Genomic DNA, 15,440 nt, shown 5'->3' with positions numbered 1-15,440 from the left:
GCAAATATTAGCGATCTTTCTGTTCCTGTTTATTTGTTCTTTTAGGAGAAAAAAATTTGTTTCTAAATAGTTGTAGGTTCTCTCTCTCGAATTAACCCAAATTCCTTCTCATATTTTAACACATTTTTGCATTAATTTTTCCAAGAATATGCAAAAGAAGAAATATAAAATGGAACACTTCCTAATTATTTTCGTTGGGCATATCAAATATTATGAAAGAGATCCATGTAGAGTAGCTTAAACGGCAGAACTTACCAGCAATCGGTTGATTATGATTGAGAGAATCTGTGCGGAAGTACTGATGCATACAAAAAAGTCTTCCCTTTCATTTCATAAAGAGGCTCAGAGCACTGGTAGTGGAATTTGGTGATAACTAATATATATATATATATATATATATATATATATATATACATATAGAGTTGGGTTCTATGGAGTACCAATATAATTGGAGTCTTGGAGACCACATCTATAACCATTCATTTCAAAATATATCCTGTGGCTATCAATTTTTATAAAAAGAAACTGATTTTTGATTATTAAATGATGAAGTTCCTAAAAACACGCACCGAACAACAAAACCGATATTACGGTATCCTACACTCATCAAACCACGTATCCTGCAAAAATCTTCTACAAATGTGAGTTATAACTAGATTAAATTGGTGTATCTATATATCATAAAACTGATTTCACACATAAGATTGCAAGAACAATTTTGAAATTATGTGCCAACAATTTGAGGGAGACTATGGTCTTCCGAGACAAGAAGTATGTCCCTGATATCTTTAAGAACATAATTTTTAATTCTTGAACTTTTACGAGTGCATGACTTTTTTATTATTATTGATGTTTTCCTTTTAAAACAGTCCCTAATTTGTGAACCAATGAGCCGTGATCATTCAACAAAAGAAACAAATATGTATAAGATATTAAAAATACATGATTTTAAACAAGCAAGATGTTCCGTAAAAATTAGTAAAATCAGAAAATACATGAACAAGTTCTGCAAACTCCAGTTATATCATGTCAATAGTGCAGAACATAATAAAAAATGTCAAAGTTCTTGATTGTGTATAAATGATATTCTGAAGCCGCGCACGAACAATAGTGCAGAACAACTGAACAAGTATCAATGACAAGTGCAGAACAATTATCAATGCTAAGTGCAAAACAATTCAGAAGTAAGCTTATACACAGACTATATAAAGTTATTAATATGATGCAAGACAAATATTTATGACCACACGTAACAGACCTCATATAAATCACGTTACATTAACTGTCAGCGTATGTTTGCTAAACAATACGTATATTTATTTTGTTTTCAGTTACATTTTTGTTATTTTATTAATTTTAATTATGGACCGTAGGATTAAACTTGAATGGATGGTGTAGATGTAGGACTCCAATACTCCATCATATAATAGGACTCCAAGGAACTTTACTCATATATATATATATATATATATATATATTTATTTATTGAATATCCAATTCCTGTGATCTTATGCCTGAGACATTATATGTATACATCAGGTATTCGAAGTTTGTATGATCAAACATTGACAGCTTAAAACAAGAATATATGGAGCTGTTTGGATCATAGTTAATGAGCTTCGTTAATAAGAATCATAATTCTCAAAACCCATGTGTTGGTAATTAGATTAGCAAATTTAAGGTATGAAGTGAGAATCTCATTCCCAGCTAGTAGATAGTAAATCATTCCCTTTACTGTTGGTTCATGAGATACTCATTCTCATAATTCTCATTCTCATTCATAATTTGATTTTCATTCCCACTCATGATCCAAATATCCCCAAATATCCCCGCAGAGAAACAATAACCTCTATCAAAACAATAAAATTTTTAGTTTTGGCATTTACATTTATACCAAATCCAATCGTGCACGACAAATACATCAAAGCTACGTATAAATATTCACACAATTAAAAACTGTCGGGGGTTAAAGGGTAAAAATACTTAGAGCATCTCCAGCAGTGTCCTAAAGAGGTTCTCTAAATATATACTCCCTCTGTCCCATTTTAACTGCTTTTTTAGAGAGATGCACACTAACCAATTTTTACATTTATTGTGGTGTTTATTTGAATACTTTTACCAAGCTACCCCTTATAAAAGTCAAACTAAAATACCATTTGTATTGCATTGAAAATATAAGCTGCATTTAATGAGGGGCAAAATTGAAATTCACCTACCAAATAAAAAAGTATGAAAACAAGAGAAAGTCACATATTTTGGGACAACAATCAAATTCTAAAAAAGCAGTTAAAATGGGACGGAGGGAGTAATAGATAATTCAAATTCTAAATAATAGGGATTGACAACTCCAACAATGATCACTATTTGTCTTCCTTATTATTATTATAATATTAAATTTAAATTCTTTTAACAAAAAGATAATAAAAAAAATGTGGAAAAGAGTGTGCAAAAAGTGAAAGTTGAATATTTAATCATTAAAAATGAAATGAGGAATGGGTTAGGGATTCCCTACTTATGAGGAATGAAAATTAAATCCTAACATTTCGGGAATGAGTAGAGATTCTGCTGCAGTGAATTTTTGTGCACATTCTTTAAAATAATGGCCCTGTTTGGAAGTTAGAGGTTTGGGGCAAAAATAGAGGTTTGTGGTGGTTTAGAGGTTTGACCACTAGAATCCGCTAATATATTTGTTTGGTAGTTAGAGGATTGAAACATAGGTTTGGATCCAAAAAGCTAATTTCGAAAAAGCTACTTTGAGGAGCTTTTTGGGTTAGAGGTTTTGGTTTGTGTCAGAAAAAGCTAATCAATCAGCTATTAACCAAACAGTTTTACAGGAAACAGCTAATTCAATCCGCTAGTCAAAACATCTATTTCAATCCGCTAGTCAAAACATCTAATTCAATCCGCTAACAGTTAACCGCTAACAGCTAATTCCCAAACAGGGCCAATAGCTTAGGATCTCATATAGCTAATCTACTGGAGATGCTCTTAGTTTTCAAGAGCACAACATGGTTCCGTCATCTCTAAGAGCAAGCCCAATGCAATTCCCTATTTTCAACCCTTAAAATATTATATATTAATGGATACCTAAAATATTGGGGATCAAAAAGCTATTTTGCTCCAACGGTGTTCCCTATTTGATTCCCTATATTTTAAATCTATATATACAACTCAAGGAGAGAGAAATATTGCACTAATAAATAACAGAAAAATAAGAGGAGATATGAGCTGGTGATGACATGGAACATACAGGGGGTTGCTTTTTCATCCCTCAAATAAGGAGTTGAATTTTCTCTCACCTAAAAATTATAAGGGATAGGGAGTTGCATTGGAGGAGCTCTTTTTGTTCCCAATCCTCAAATCTTGTCCATGTAGATCAAATATAAGTAAGGAATGAGTGCATTGGAGTTGCTCTAACTTGGCAGCAAGACAACCCACACAGTTACACAAGTATTAGCATGACTAAAAGTACATCAATGAAATTTTGCTGATCAATTGTTACACAAATTTACCTCCAATTTTGACAAATTGGAGGTAATTTTTTTAAATAAATAAAAATATATAAATATAATTATCATAAACTTTTTTTTATTATTTTTTTACTATATTGAAAACAAAAGAATTACAATGCTTAAACTGAAAAGAGTCACAAGTTGAGGAATGATTTAGAAGTAAGCCCCCATCTGAAGGGCGCGTTTGGCTTGGCGTAAAACAAATAACCTGCTTCTTATCCGCTTCTTCATCTGTCCCGCCAGGCTCTTCAAGTAAGAATCACTCATTTTCTCTGTTTTCAATCTTTTTGTATTAATTTTTTTTCATGGTTATGTGTTGTAATGAATCTTGTTACCATTCTATACGATTTTATATGGAAAGCTGATAGATTTTGGTGGTTTGAGTGTGAGTTGTGTTGATTACTGATGATTTAGTGATAAATATATGTATGTTTTGTAATGAAATGTGTTGATGTTTTTGAAGGTAGTATGGGTGTTTCAGTTTCATGGGCCCCTGCTGTTGCTAGAGCTATTGAGAAAGATGGAGGCTTGAATGGCTGTAAGAAAATTTTGAATTCTTGATTTTCTGCAAATTTGAGGCTCAGGAAGCTTGTGTGAGATAAAATGAGAAGATAATGATTGTAGTTTTGTGCATTACATCTTTTTATGTTGATACTGGTTTTTCGTTTAAGTCGATTAGAGAAGTTGAAATGCTTACACGAGTTCCGCTACCTGCGCTTAGTGGTGAAGAGTTTTCGATAGGTTGAGACTTGCATATAGTAGAGGATCATGTGTGAGCACCCTAAAAGGGATCAAAAAGGCAATGTGCTTGGCACTTAAGGTGCAAGGTGTGCGATTTAGCATGATTTTGAAACTGACAAAAAGTGCTTATTAAGCGTGCTAAAAAGCATTATAAAAATGCTAAATAGACACAAAGCACACATAGATAATAAAACACCAATATACCTTAGATAAAAGAATAGAAACCCTATCTTCATTTTTCCACACAACCACTTCAAATGCAACTCATAGAGGTTCTCCTTCAACAATGATAAATAAAGATGATGAAGATGAAGAACGAGAATTTGAGGACAGGAGATATGAGATGAATGACTCTGAAATAATGATTAGCGCCTTTAGAAAAAAAAGACTAGGTTGCCTAATATAATACGATTATGTAAGATTTTGTAAGTTTCCGTTTGGGATTTGTGTATTACCAACATAAGGTGATAAGAGTCAGGTACATACCGTTCAATAAACATTCAAAAATTTCCCTCACGGCCGGGGATCATATGCACCAAATGAATAATAGGTTGTGTATGAATAGCAGGGATACTTGGGTTATTTAGCATTTATGTAGCCCTGTATCGGATAGTCACACAATCCCTGATCAATTTTTCTTTTCGCATATTGTACTTGGAATCCGGTGTTAGATTAGTTAATTTTTACCAAAAAAATAAATAATTGATGTGAATTAGCAAGAATAATTGTTGATGTGTATATTCAATTTTACAAATATAAAAAATATAACTTGAATTCCTGTCTTTTGTGTAGATATTTTGTTATGTACGTGATTCAATTGACATTAAAGTTATAGTTTTGTTATGGGTTTAATTTATCATGTATTACATGGGACATATATGTAAAAAATTTATATTTGTCGTATCCTCTGCACCCAAATTCCCTTATTATCATATATATGTCAAATGAGTTCATCTCCGTCATTGTTGTTGAGTCGCTCGACTAGTCGCGACTAGTCGTCGACTAGTCGAGCAGTCGGTGTGAAGGGCTCGATTGGGCTGGTCAACTAGAAAAATGTAAGTATTTCGCCCGACTTATGATCGACTTGTCGACTAGTCGGGTCGACTGGGTCGACTAGTCGGGCGACTGGAGTTTAATTTCAAAAAAAACAAAAGCCCAGTTGCATAAATCATAAAACCCAGTTGTATTAAAACCTAAAAATGAACGCCCAGCAGCCTCCAGTCAATTCCAAGCCATCTCAATCGATTCCACTTCGATTGAATCGATTCCAACTCCAATTCCGTCCGATCTCTTCTTCTCTCTAGATAAACTCTTCATCCTCTCATCTTGTACACACGCGCACACACACTTATACACACACACACACACACACAAACACAAACACAGTTATATATATACACACAAACTCTTAAAGAGTTAGAGTAGCTTTGTTTACTCTGTTATTACTTACACATTGATACACACACTCTGTTATTACACACACTTGCACACTTTGTACTCAGTAGTCAGTTGTCACTAGTTGCAGCAGCCATTGTTTAATGCCAGTACACACACAATTACAGTAGCTTCGTTTAATCTGCAGAATTGCTGATGCATCGAACGAGGCTGTTTAAGACCCGTCTAATGACCCCAAAAGGGAGGCCAAATCTAGTGATCCGGGCGAGAAACATGGAACACACATATATCATTTATTACACATATAAATATAAGTATATATAATATATATTATTAAATTTATGCTTTATACCTCGACTAGTGTCGACTAGTCTCGACTAGTCACGACTCGACTTGCCGGAGAGTCCGGTCGACTCGACTCGACTTACCGACGTAACAACCATGATCTCCGTAATACACTCTGTGCACGTCCTAGCTTCTTACTTTCAAAGTAAAATATGAAATGGCCCGCACAAAGGCTGTTCCTTTATTTATGCATTCATGCGGATCAAATTGTGTCTAGTGTGGCTCTCCTCCCAAATTGCTTAAACACTGATCTACTAAAGCATTGAGAAAAGCATAAAAAGCAATGTTGGTTCTGCGTAATAGTTATAACATCTTCAACAATAATAATTTAATACATATGTTCAATTTTAAAATTGATGTAAAGGCTGATTTTGACTTTGTAAATTAATAGTTAAGTTTCATAATTAGATCATATAAAAGCTATCTAGAAACCATTGTAATGCACTTTCTGTTTAAAAAGAGGGAATATACATCGGGATTTAAGCTAAAACCGATGTTAACGAGGTCCCCAGACATCAGTCGCTAACCGATGTCAAATGGGGGTACCTTTCTCTACACCATAATATTGCACTAGAAACACTTTATGATTTGTTGCAAGCACAATGTATTAGATATGCAATACATGCTTGTTCCGCTTTGTATTGTGGTATTTCAGGCATTGTTTCCTCATTCACTAAATACTGATACACTAATGGGAGGAATTGCTGCTCATTTGATTATGCATAGTAGGAAAAACTAGTACAATGCTATTTTATAATAAATAAAAAAACCCAGTGTAATCCTTCTGCTTTCATGCCAATGTTTCAGATAAACCAGAGTTCAGGACTCATGCCACATTACCTTATAAGAAAACATTTTTACATCGTCGACATGTTTTAGTATGTGGTGGAGCTTCTTTATTTACCATATTAACCCTAAACTGGCCTTTAACATCATCACCGGCTTGGGCTGCAGAGGAGTCAACTAGCCAAGAAGATAAGGATGAAACAGTTGTTGATGCCATAAAGTCTCTGTTTGATCCTGACGAGAAAACAAAGTCAGGAAAGGTGTTGCCTAAGGCATATCTAAAATCTGCAAGGGAGGTGGTGAAGACGCTGCGTGAGTCAGTTAATGAAGATCCTAAGGATAATGCCAAGTTTAGACGGACAGCAGATGCAGCAAAGGCATCGATTCGAGATTATCTTGGTAACTGGAGGGGAAATCAAATGGTTGTCAAGGAGGTAATATTTCACATTTTGATCACCATTAAAGTCCCAGTTCAGTCTTTGATAGATAAAAGGTTCTTATTGAAGCATAAAGTTGACATGAAATTGATTTTCGAGAATGCTACTTATCATTGGCCTTGGTAAGAGGAGACATACATGGGTGTTATATATATATATATTGTTTACCATTCACTCTACCTTCCAGATAACATTTAAAGTTGCTATGTTGTTGGTTGTGGTTTTGCAATACTACTCAGGATATTGATAATCATTTTTTGAAAAGTATTTTTGGACCGTAAAAAATTATTTTGTTTTTTTATAAGCATATAGGATAGTATTAGTACTTAAAATGAGTATTTGGAACCTTGATAATTTGATTTCATATTGGCATATTAAGCTCTTTGGCAGATTGGTTCATTCTTAAAAGTAGTACTCGACTCAGATCATTGTGAGCATTCTGATGTGTCATGATAGTAGATTAGGTAGAACTTGTTGATTTGTGAGAGGCTTGCACGTAATATGTCAAATGGTCTGTACTTGTGAATATAATTATTATGCAAAATGTGAGATAAGCTAATCATCAAAGCGAAAACTGCTTTCCGTATGTTGTGACCATTAAAAAGCTTCAATCTTTGTTTTTCAGTTTTCCAGTATTAAAATAGGTCAGGATTGTATGCTTTAGCAACTCTTTAAATCTGATCTTTAGATACAGCAACCAAGCATCATATTAGTTCAGGTCCGACAAGTTTCTACCCTGCACTTGCAGTCACTAATTCACTACCCCTTTATCATAGATAGGATCATTAAGGTGAGTCAAGTGCATGTGTTCTATAATGCTCTACTTGCATCTTTAAGACTAGTTATTAGTGTTGGCAAATGGCAACTTCTTGTACTTTCACTGCATTAGACTTCTCTGTTGGAAATTTGGTTAATGATCTCGACTTATACTTAAATACAGGAATCATATGTCATGCTCGAAAAGGCCATCAGATCGCTAGCTAGCTTCTACTCCAAAGCTGGCCCGACCGCTGCAATGCCGGAGGAAGTTAAATCTGACATTCTCTCTGACTTGAACACTGCAGAAGAATTTTTGTAATATAGGAGTTTTTGCCATTCATGCATAGTATAACATAACAAGCACAGCTCATTCAAAAGAATTGGCAATTGTATACACATTCTACTGTAAATGGCATTTCTACTCAAAGTTAATGCTTCTATCAAATTCTTTGCCGAAGTTCTAGTCTTCGAGTGACATTTGGCTCTCTCAGGTGCATTTTTGCATCAATGAACTTAGCGAAACCTTGTTTGGTTGGAAAGTATAATTCGAGCGGGAATGGAATGAAATTTATTCCTCCAATCCGTTATACCAGTTCAACATGCTTATTCTACATAATTCTTGGCAAAGCAGCAAAAGGTAGAATTGTACTACCAGTAGGTAATGAAAGTGACAAAGGTGATATTTTGATATGTTCTCTTTTTGTAAAGTAAGGATTAAGGAACATCAAGTGGTACGGTGTGAGCTGACAAGCATCAACTAATTAATCAACACCAATATGCTATATATAAAGCAAGTTAGTTAAGTATTGTAGAAATGCTATTCGTACAGCTGATATCAGCTTTATGCTACTTTCTTCAACACGAGAATATTGGTATCTAAAGACATTTTTCTCATTCGAAGAAAGTGTGAAATTTGCATTTGAATTCCTCGAAAAGTAGGGTAAAATTTACGTAAATTTTACCAATCACTTCGCGTACTATTTATATTCCTACCGTTTAGAAGAAAATTATTTAATCTTCTCCAAATTATATGTGATGACAATAACAGACGGTTTACAGATTATATGCGATGACAATAATAAACGGGCTATCAATAATTTCACTATTTCTTGAGTTGAAAAATAATTCATATTTCAATGTTCTTGAAGTTTGATTTTTTTTTTTTTCTGAGCAGATGAATTTAGACACATAGTCACACTCACTAAAATGACACATCCCTGCCAGTCTACTGAACTGAGAGGTACCAAACATGTCCTAACCGAAAGTTGGTACTTGTGGCATTGGGAATATAAATTAGGTTCCTCACAGATCAAACTAGCCAGCCATAAGATTTTAGGATCTCAGCAGCTAGTGGTTTAGATTTTGGACCATTCTATCTTGTTAGTAAAGATAGCACACCTTATTGTTTCAAGTAGAAGTGGGAAAGTTGATGTTTTAAACACATGGATTTTGTGGGGATGGAATCCAAGCAGCAGATATGTCAACTTTCACCATCCCAAGTTTTATTATTGCCCTTTTTTGGTCAGAAAAACTGCCATTTTCAGAAGCTCCTTCTGTAGTTGCCTACCCCTTTCCCTCTCATAAATGTAGTCCGGGTTCTAGCGGATTATTGTTGCTACATATCTCATCATACAATATTGTCGATAAAAATAAACTGTGGCAAATTATTGTTACCGCATGTCTCATTATTCAATATCGTCGATAAGAATAAACCCAACTTTTTTATATGAATACCAAGGGGTCCATTCACTACAAAGACGACCAAGGCAAAAGTTTTAGGATTTTCTTATCGTGTTTAATATCAAGAGTAAGAATGTTGCAATAATGATCTGTCCCAAAATGAGCCCTTGTATACACACAAGTGTACTTGAAAGTCAAACAAGAGATTCTCTCTTCACTAAGAGTGGAGAGAACTGGGGCTGAAATATTCTGTCAGTTGTCTTATAACTATAAGCAGGATTTAGGTACCAGATTGTTCAGATAGGAGTTTAACTACTTAGTGAAAGTTAAGCTAATTTAAGTGTAAATTTTTTCAGTAAGCTAAACATTAGTTAATTTTGTGACAAAAATAGAGAAGTACAAGAAATTCCCATATCCTTTATTTTTCGTCAAGATTGTAACATTTTCTAATGAAGTGAGCAGCAGGACTTAGAAATAAATTGCATCAACAGGAAGAGAAGTAGCTCTGTGAAGGTTTTGTGGAAGAACAACTTCTGTGTAGAAACTCTTGCCTCTGGCCATGTCTTCTGGACTATAAGAATCATAAACTGCTGCATCATACTTACAGATCTTTTTGTTTACACAACTTTTATCAACATCATTAGCAAAGCAAAAATCTAAATGCCTCTCGGAAGCAAATTTTCTAAGAAGATTGCTCTGCGTTTCCTCATCCATATAAGTTGAAGAACGTGTTTGATGATTCGTCCGTTCTTTTTTCTCATCAGTTCTCTTTGAGAAACTCGTGTTTCTTGAAATGGCTCGTACTTGTTGATCTCTCAGCTCCCTCAATTGCATTTGATACTTGGCCTTTAGCCACCTAAGTTCTTGCCTTATTTCATTATCAAAAACGTCTGCCAAATCGCCTGTTGGTTTTCTATACCTCTCCCGGTCAACATTGACGACTTTCTTCTCTTTCCTTAAACATAATTCTTCAAGTTGCTCAATGTCGTTATCTGATCCTTGCAAGCTCAATTCGTAGTGTGTGCCAGCAGATTGACTTGACACGACTGGTGCACCTTCTGTAACACATTGCTCAGATGCCTCATACTGGTACATGATCTCTTCAAACCGGCCATGAACCGCACCATAGCTATTTGTTGAACAATGAAGGACTTGAAGGTTCTCTATACACGGATCGGTTGGGGAATAAGAGTTCAAATGAGTACCATTTGAATCACAATTATGACAGTTACCAAAAATTGTATGATTGGTGCATTCTTCTCCTAAACCTGATCCCTTATTCCACTCCGGTACCAGCAATAGTATTTCGCCATTGATCATGTCAGCAATTTTAGTCACTTCCTGATCTGTAATATCCAATTCCAAGACCATTTCTGCAGCAACACTCAGAGCAGTGTCTGATTCTATATCAAAGGGGAAGTATATATTTCGGACACGACCTGCAAAAGATCGATTTATTCAAGAAAAGATATATGTTTTTAGAATAAGCTAATCAACAGTCTTAAGAATTAGGAATTACCTTCTTTATCATCCATTCTAAGCCTTAAAAAGATACCATCATCTTCCCTTTTCCCCTTAATGGTGATATCAACGTTTTCAAAATGCTCACCCTCTCTAATCGGCATAAAGTCGATTTCATTTGATTGAAAATCAGGGGGAATGTATTCAAAGTCAACTCCTGGTTCATAATTTCCACTATAACAAGAGTAAGGATGGTTCAAAGAGTTGTTACTGTCAATTCTCAGGAGAGGTTGTCTTAACATGGGGCCTGTTCCATTCCAACCTCTGCAATTCTCTAGTGGCACCAAACAAGATTCATAATCATCAAATCGAAGAAACGGGTCATTAAGGAGTTCCTTGGCAGGGAGCCTGCAAGATGCAGTGGCTAAACACTTCTCAATAAATTCTCTTATTTCAGGATCCTTGACTTTGTATAAAGAATCTGGCTTTTTACCCTATACGAAGACAACCATATGTAGATTAATAAAAAATAGGGCAGTTTAAACTCTAATTACGTTTAGAACAATGGAGTTTGGAAATTTCTTACAGATACAACTTTCTTGTATATCTGAGCAGGGTAGAAGCATTCACTATACGGATATTCAAAGGTGACCATTTCCAAAATGCACATTCCAAATGCATATATGTCCACTAATTCATTGTATTGCTCTGCATACACCTCCGGAGCCATGAACTCTGGCGTTCCTGATATTGAACAATAAAACCCCGAAATCAGTGAAATTTGAATCAAGATTGCAGCTTTCTCTTAGGACCTCAAAATACAAAGTGAATGAACTTACCAACGCAGTGAGCAGCGTGTGATTTGCGTAGTATTGCAGCAAGGCCAAGATCACCAATCTTGACTTCCCCTTGATTACCATTTACAAAAATATTGTCACACTTAAGATCTCTATGTATAATTGGAGGATCATGGCTATGGAGGTAAAGAAGGCCTTCCAAAATCTGCCTACACCAATGTTTTACTGCTCTGATGTTCACTTTCTTGTGTTTTTGCCTATATCTATCAATACAGTAGCATAGAATATTCATTAAAAACTAAAAAATAAAGTTTCATGAAAAAAACTCCAGATAAATTAATGATTACAAAATCACAGAATCCATGAACAGCACTTACTGTCTAAGAGTACCAGAAGTGAACATCTCTGTGACAAAATTAATGTGTCTATTAGCTGTGTCAACCCAAGAAGTGTAGAATTTCATGATATTGGTGTGTTTCAAACTCTTGAGCAGATTAATCTCATTAAACAACCTCTCAAGATCCTCAGGACTCTGTAGAAAATCACTGAACTTTACTTGATTCCAGGCCACTTCAATCCCTTCATACTCATCAAAAGCTCTATAACTAAAAAAAACAAGACCACCCCACAAAAAGATTTGGCAAAATTAGTCATGTAAAGAAAAAAGTTGGAAACTTTACAAGCTTGAAATGACAATATATTCTTACACAGTCTTTGATGCTCCTTTCCCAAGAACTTCATTATACTACACAAAAGATTAACAAACTTAACGCACTGAACTGAAAGAATAACAAGAATGAAGAGATGATAAAATAAACTAGAAATAAGAAGGCTTACCCTTCCATATCTTCCAGTAGGGTCAACCTCAACAAACTCAGAGTCATCTGGTTCAGAAGAAATAACACCATTCATTCCCTATTTCTCCTCTTATTTGCTAAACAGATTCTTGTCTTGTAATATGTGTCTAGGTGTGGTTATATATGTTTCAACTTACTTATCAATATCACAATATGGAGATATATATGTGTGTGTTTCTTTTTACCATCATGGCTGGAGAGATGGTGATATGCATGAGTAGATCATCCTCTAACATAAGTACAATATTGGGCTAAAATTCGAAAGACCAAATTACAATTCCGATTGAACTTCAAAATTTAGAACAAATATTTTTTAACATCATTATATTTAGTTAAAAATTATGTATATTAAATCTGAAAAGCAAATAAAGAAGATTTTAGGCAACTATTTCAGAATTCTTGTTCCCCAGCTATAAAAGCATACTTTCTAATTTAAAGTTGTTGTAAAAGATAAAGGCCAGAGTAAAGAATATAGCAAAAGATTTGAATTTTATCTTTTACAAAAATATCAAAATTTGTAAAATTAATTTGAGGCCTTATTAAATCCATACATTGAAAAGCCAAAATATAAGCAACTATCGAAAAAGAAGGGTAAGATTTGTGTTGGCTAAGTAGTTGCCCTACCCCACAAACAAGTCATGAAAAAGCATGCCCATCTCTTTTTCTTCACCTGTGTTTCCTACTTTCTTTTTTTCTATCTCATCACGAGTTGCAAGATCAAGCATCAAATTTACTAATATATCTATATATTTTGGTCAGAGTGTTTCTGTACATAGATAATATGAACTGATGTAATGTTTGACTGAAGTCGTCAATGCTGCTTTATTGTTTAATTATATTCAACTTTTTTTCGAGATATTTATCTTGTTGATTCATTATCCTCCCAAAATCTGAATGTCACGCTGCACTTGAATCGAGTCGAGTCGAATATTGTTAGAAAGCTCAAATTATGATGACATATCTATAGGATCATTTGTGTAACCTTAAAAAAGTGCTTCCCGTTTCAAATAAAGTAAAGAAGTTGGCTTAAATTTAGAGGTAAATTAAGACTTATAAGTGATTAAGCTGTTTGAGAAGAAGTCCTGAAACAAGAACCAGCGTTCTCAACTTTTAATAAGTGTTTTTGACTTTTTACATAAACGGATCAGAAAAGTAGAAGTCGGTTTTTAATCGAAAGAAGTCATAAGTACTGATGCCCAAACGGGCATTATATACAACACAACAAATAAGTGAAGAAATATTCTTATAACTATATTTATGAGAGAATCATATTTTGAAATTTAGCGGAGGACCTAAAAAATGAAAGAGACCTGTTATGTCCTACACAGAAGAAACGCAGCCTGTGACTGTGAGTGGAGCTTTGTCTTGAGCTGTAGGTCAGCCTGAAGCAACCACCTAGAATCCTCAACTTGAGCCTACAAACAAAACACAAGACGGTATAGCACATCGTCTTGAACATCTCAACACCCATTACTTTAATTTTCCTCCACCATTATACAAGTAGATCATTGTTTTTCCTTTACTGCTTTGCCGTAAAATATAGAAAATCCCAACTTTAGTTCTCTCTGACATTAATAATATAGCCTGTGCTTGGCCAACTAAAGTAGGAGCAATTTCTTACTTCAGTTTTCTTCAATTTGTGCAGAGAAATTAGAAATACTTTTAAAAAATCGTGATAAAAAAGTTGAAATTTTTCTTTATTTTCAAACAGTTTATTAACTTATAATTATTAATTTACTTCTTACATCTACTCCACTTCTTTACTTCGATTTTAAATTATAAATATCTATTCTGCTTGTGTAATAAATTAAAAAATAATTGAAAATCGAAAATTAGTTTGAAATTGACTTAAATGAGGATATACTTTTTTGTATAATTTATTTTATTTTTATAATTTTTCTTAGAAAAATCAATTTCAATATTAAAATAAATAATTTATCAAATTTATTTTTATTATTATATTTCAACAATTCGTAAGTCATATATAATATAGAATTAATCAAATAGACAATTTAAACCGATGATTTATCACTTCAACGGTAACTCCTTTGCTATCTAGAGATGATTTCATCTTGTCAAATATTATGATAGCGGCCAATAAAATTATATTAAAGATATCCGTGCAATTTGAGAATCCGTTGCGTTTCGAGCGTATTTCATATGATAATGATGTATTAAAACAATATCACGTTGTTCAGAAAGAAAAAAAAAAACTCAAATATCGTAATATGACTGATCCCCCACCATGAGCATGCCGTCATACAAATCCATCATGGCTCAAATCATGCCTCGCCTTAAAGAGATCTTGTTCACATCAAGTATTTTATTTAAATTCTCAATAAAATCAAATTTAAATTCCTTATGAAAAATACACATTAAAAATAGACCAATTTGGTGATATAATACTAAGTTGATCTGTTTTTAATAGATCATAATGTCTTGGGCTTAACGTGAGAGTCAACCTTCTAGCCCAATACACCAGCCCAACTCATTCTATTACAGAACTGACCCACTAAGCCACTGACATAGGAAACTATTTGTTCGGTAATAATTTTGACCGGGCCCATCTTACAGCAAGGCGCGTTACTCGGAAACATGTTTTTTTTTTAAAATGCATGCTTATATGTCTTACAAATTAATATCTGTTTAATACTTTTTACATGAGTCTAA

At 34.0% G+C, this 15,440-nt stretch overlaps 2 protein-coding genes across 2 annotated transcripts; one reads left to right on the top strand and one right to left on the bottom strand.

The window, feature by feature from the left end:
- Window positions 1-3,645: 3,645 nt before the first annotated feature.
- LOC108200370 (photosystem II D1 precursor processing protein PSB27-H2, chloroplastic) lies at window positions 3,646-8,432 on the top strand. The gene is made up of 4 exons (XM_017368494.2): window positions 3,646-3,764; window positions 3,976-4,050; window positions 6,801-7,213; window positions 8,157-8,432. Exons 2-4 carry the CDS (start codon window positions 3,981-3,983, stop codon window positions 8,292-8,294), a joined length of 621 nt encoding a protein of 206 aa, XP_017223983.1. The 5' UTR covers window positions 3,646-3,764; window positions 3,976-3,980; the 3' UTR covers window positions 8,295-8,432.
- Window positions 8,433-10,052: 1,620 nt separating this feature from the next.
- LOC108200429 (probable serine/threonine-protein kinase WNK9) lies at window positions 10,053-12,979 on the bottom strand. Its single transcript, XM_017368569.2, has 7 exons — window positions 12,751-12,979; window positions 12,621-12,658; window positions 12,291-12,518; window positions 11,956-12,176; window positions 11,703-11,860; window positions 11,175-11,610; window positions 10,053-11,094 (listed from the first exon to the last, which is right to left on the bottom strand). Exons 1-7 carry the CDS (start codon window positions 12,823-12,825, stop codon window positions 10,124-10,126), a joined length of 2,127 nt encoding a protein of 708 aa, XP_017224058.1. The 5' UTR covers window positions 12,826-12,979; the 3' UTR covers window positions 10,053-10,123.
- Window positions 12,980-15,440: the final 2,461 nt, after the last annotated feature.

Source organism: Daucus carota, chromosome 9, assembly GCF_001625215.2.
Source record: "Daucus carota subsp. sativus chromosome 9, DH1 v3.0, whole genome shotgun sequence".
In the NCBI taxonomy this organism is placed as follows: domain Eukaryota; kingdom Viridiplantae; phylum Streptophyta; class Magnoliopsida; order Apiales; family Apiaceae; genus Daucus; species Daucus carota.
Note: the sequence above shows the minus strand (reverse complement) of the source record. Positions and strands in the feature narration are given on the sequence as shown.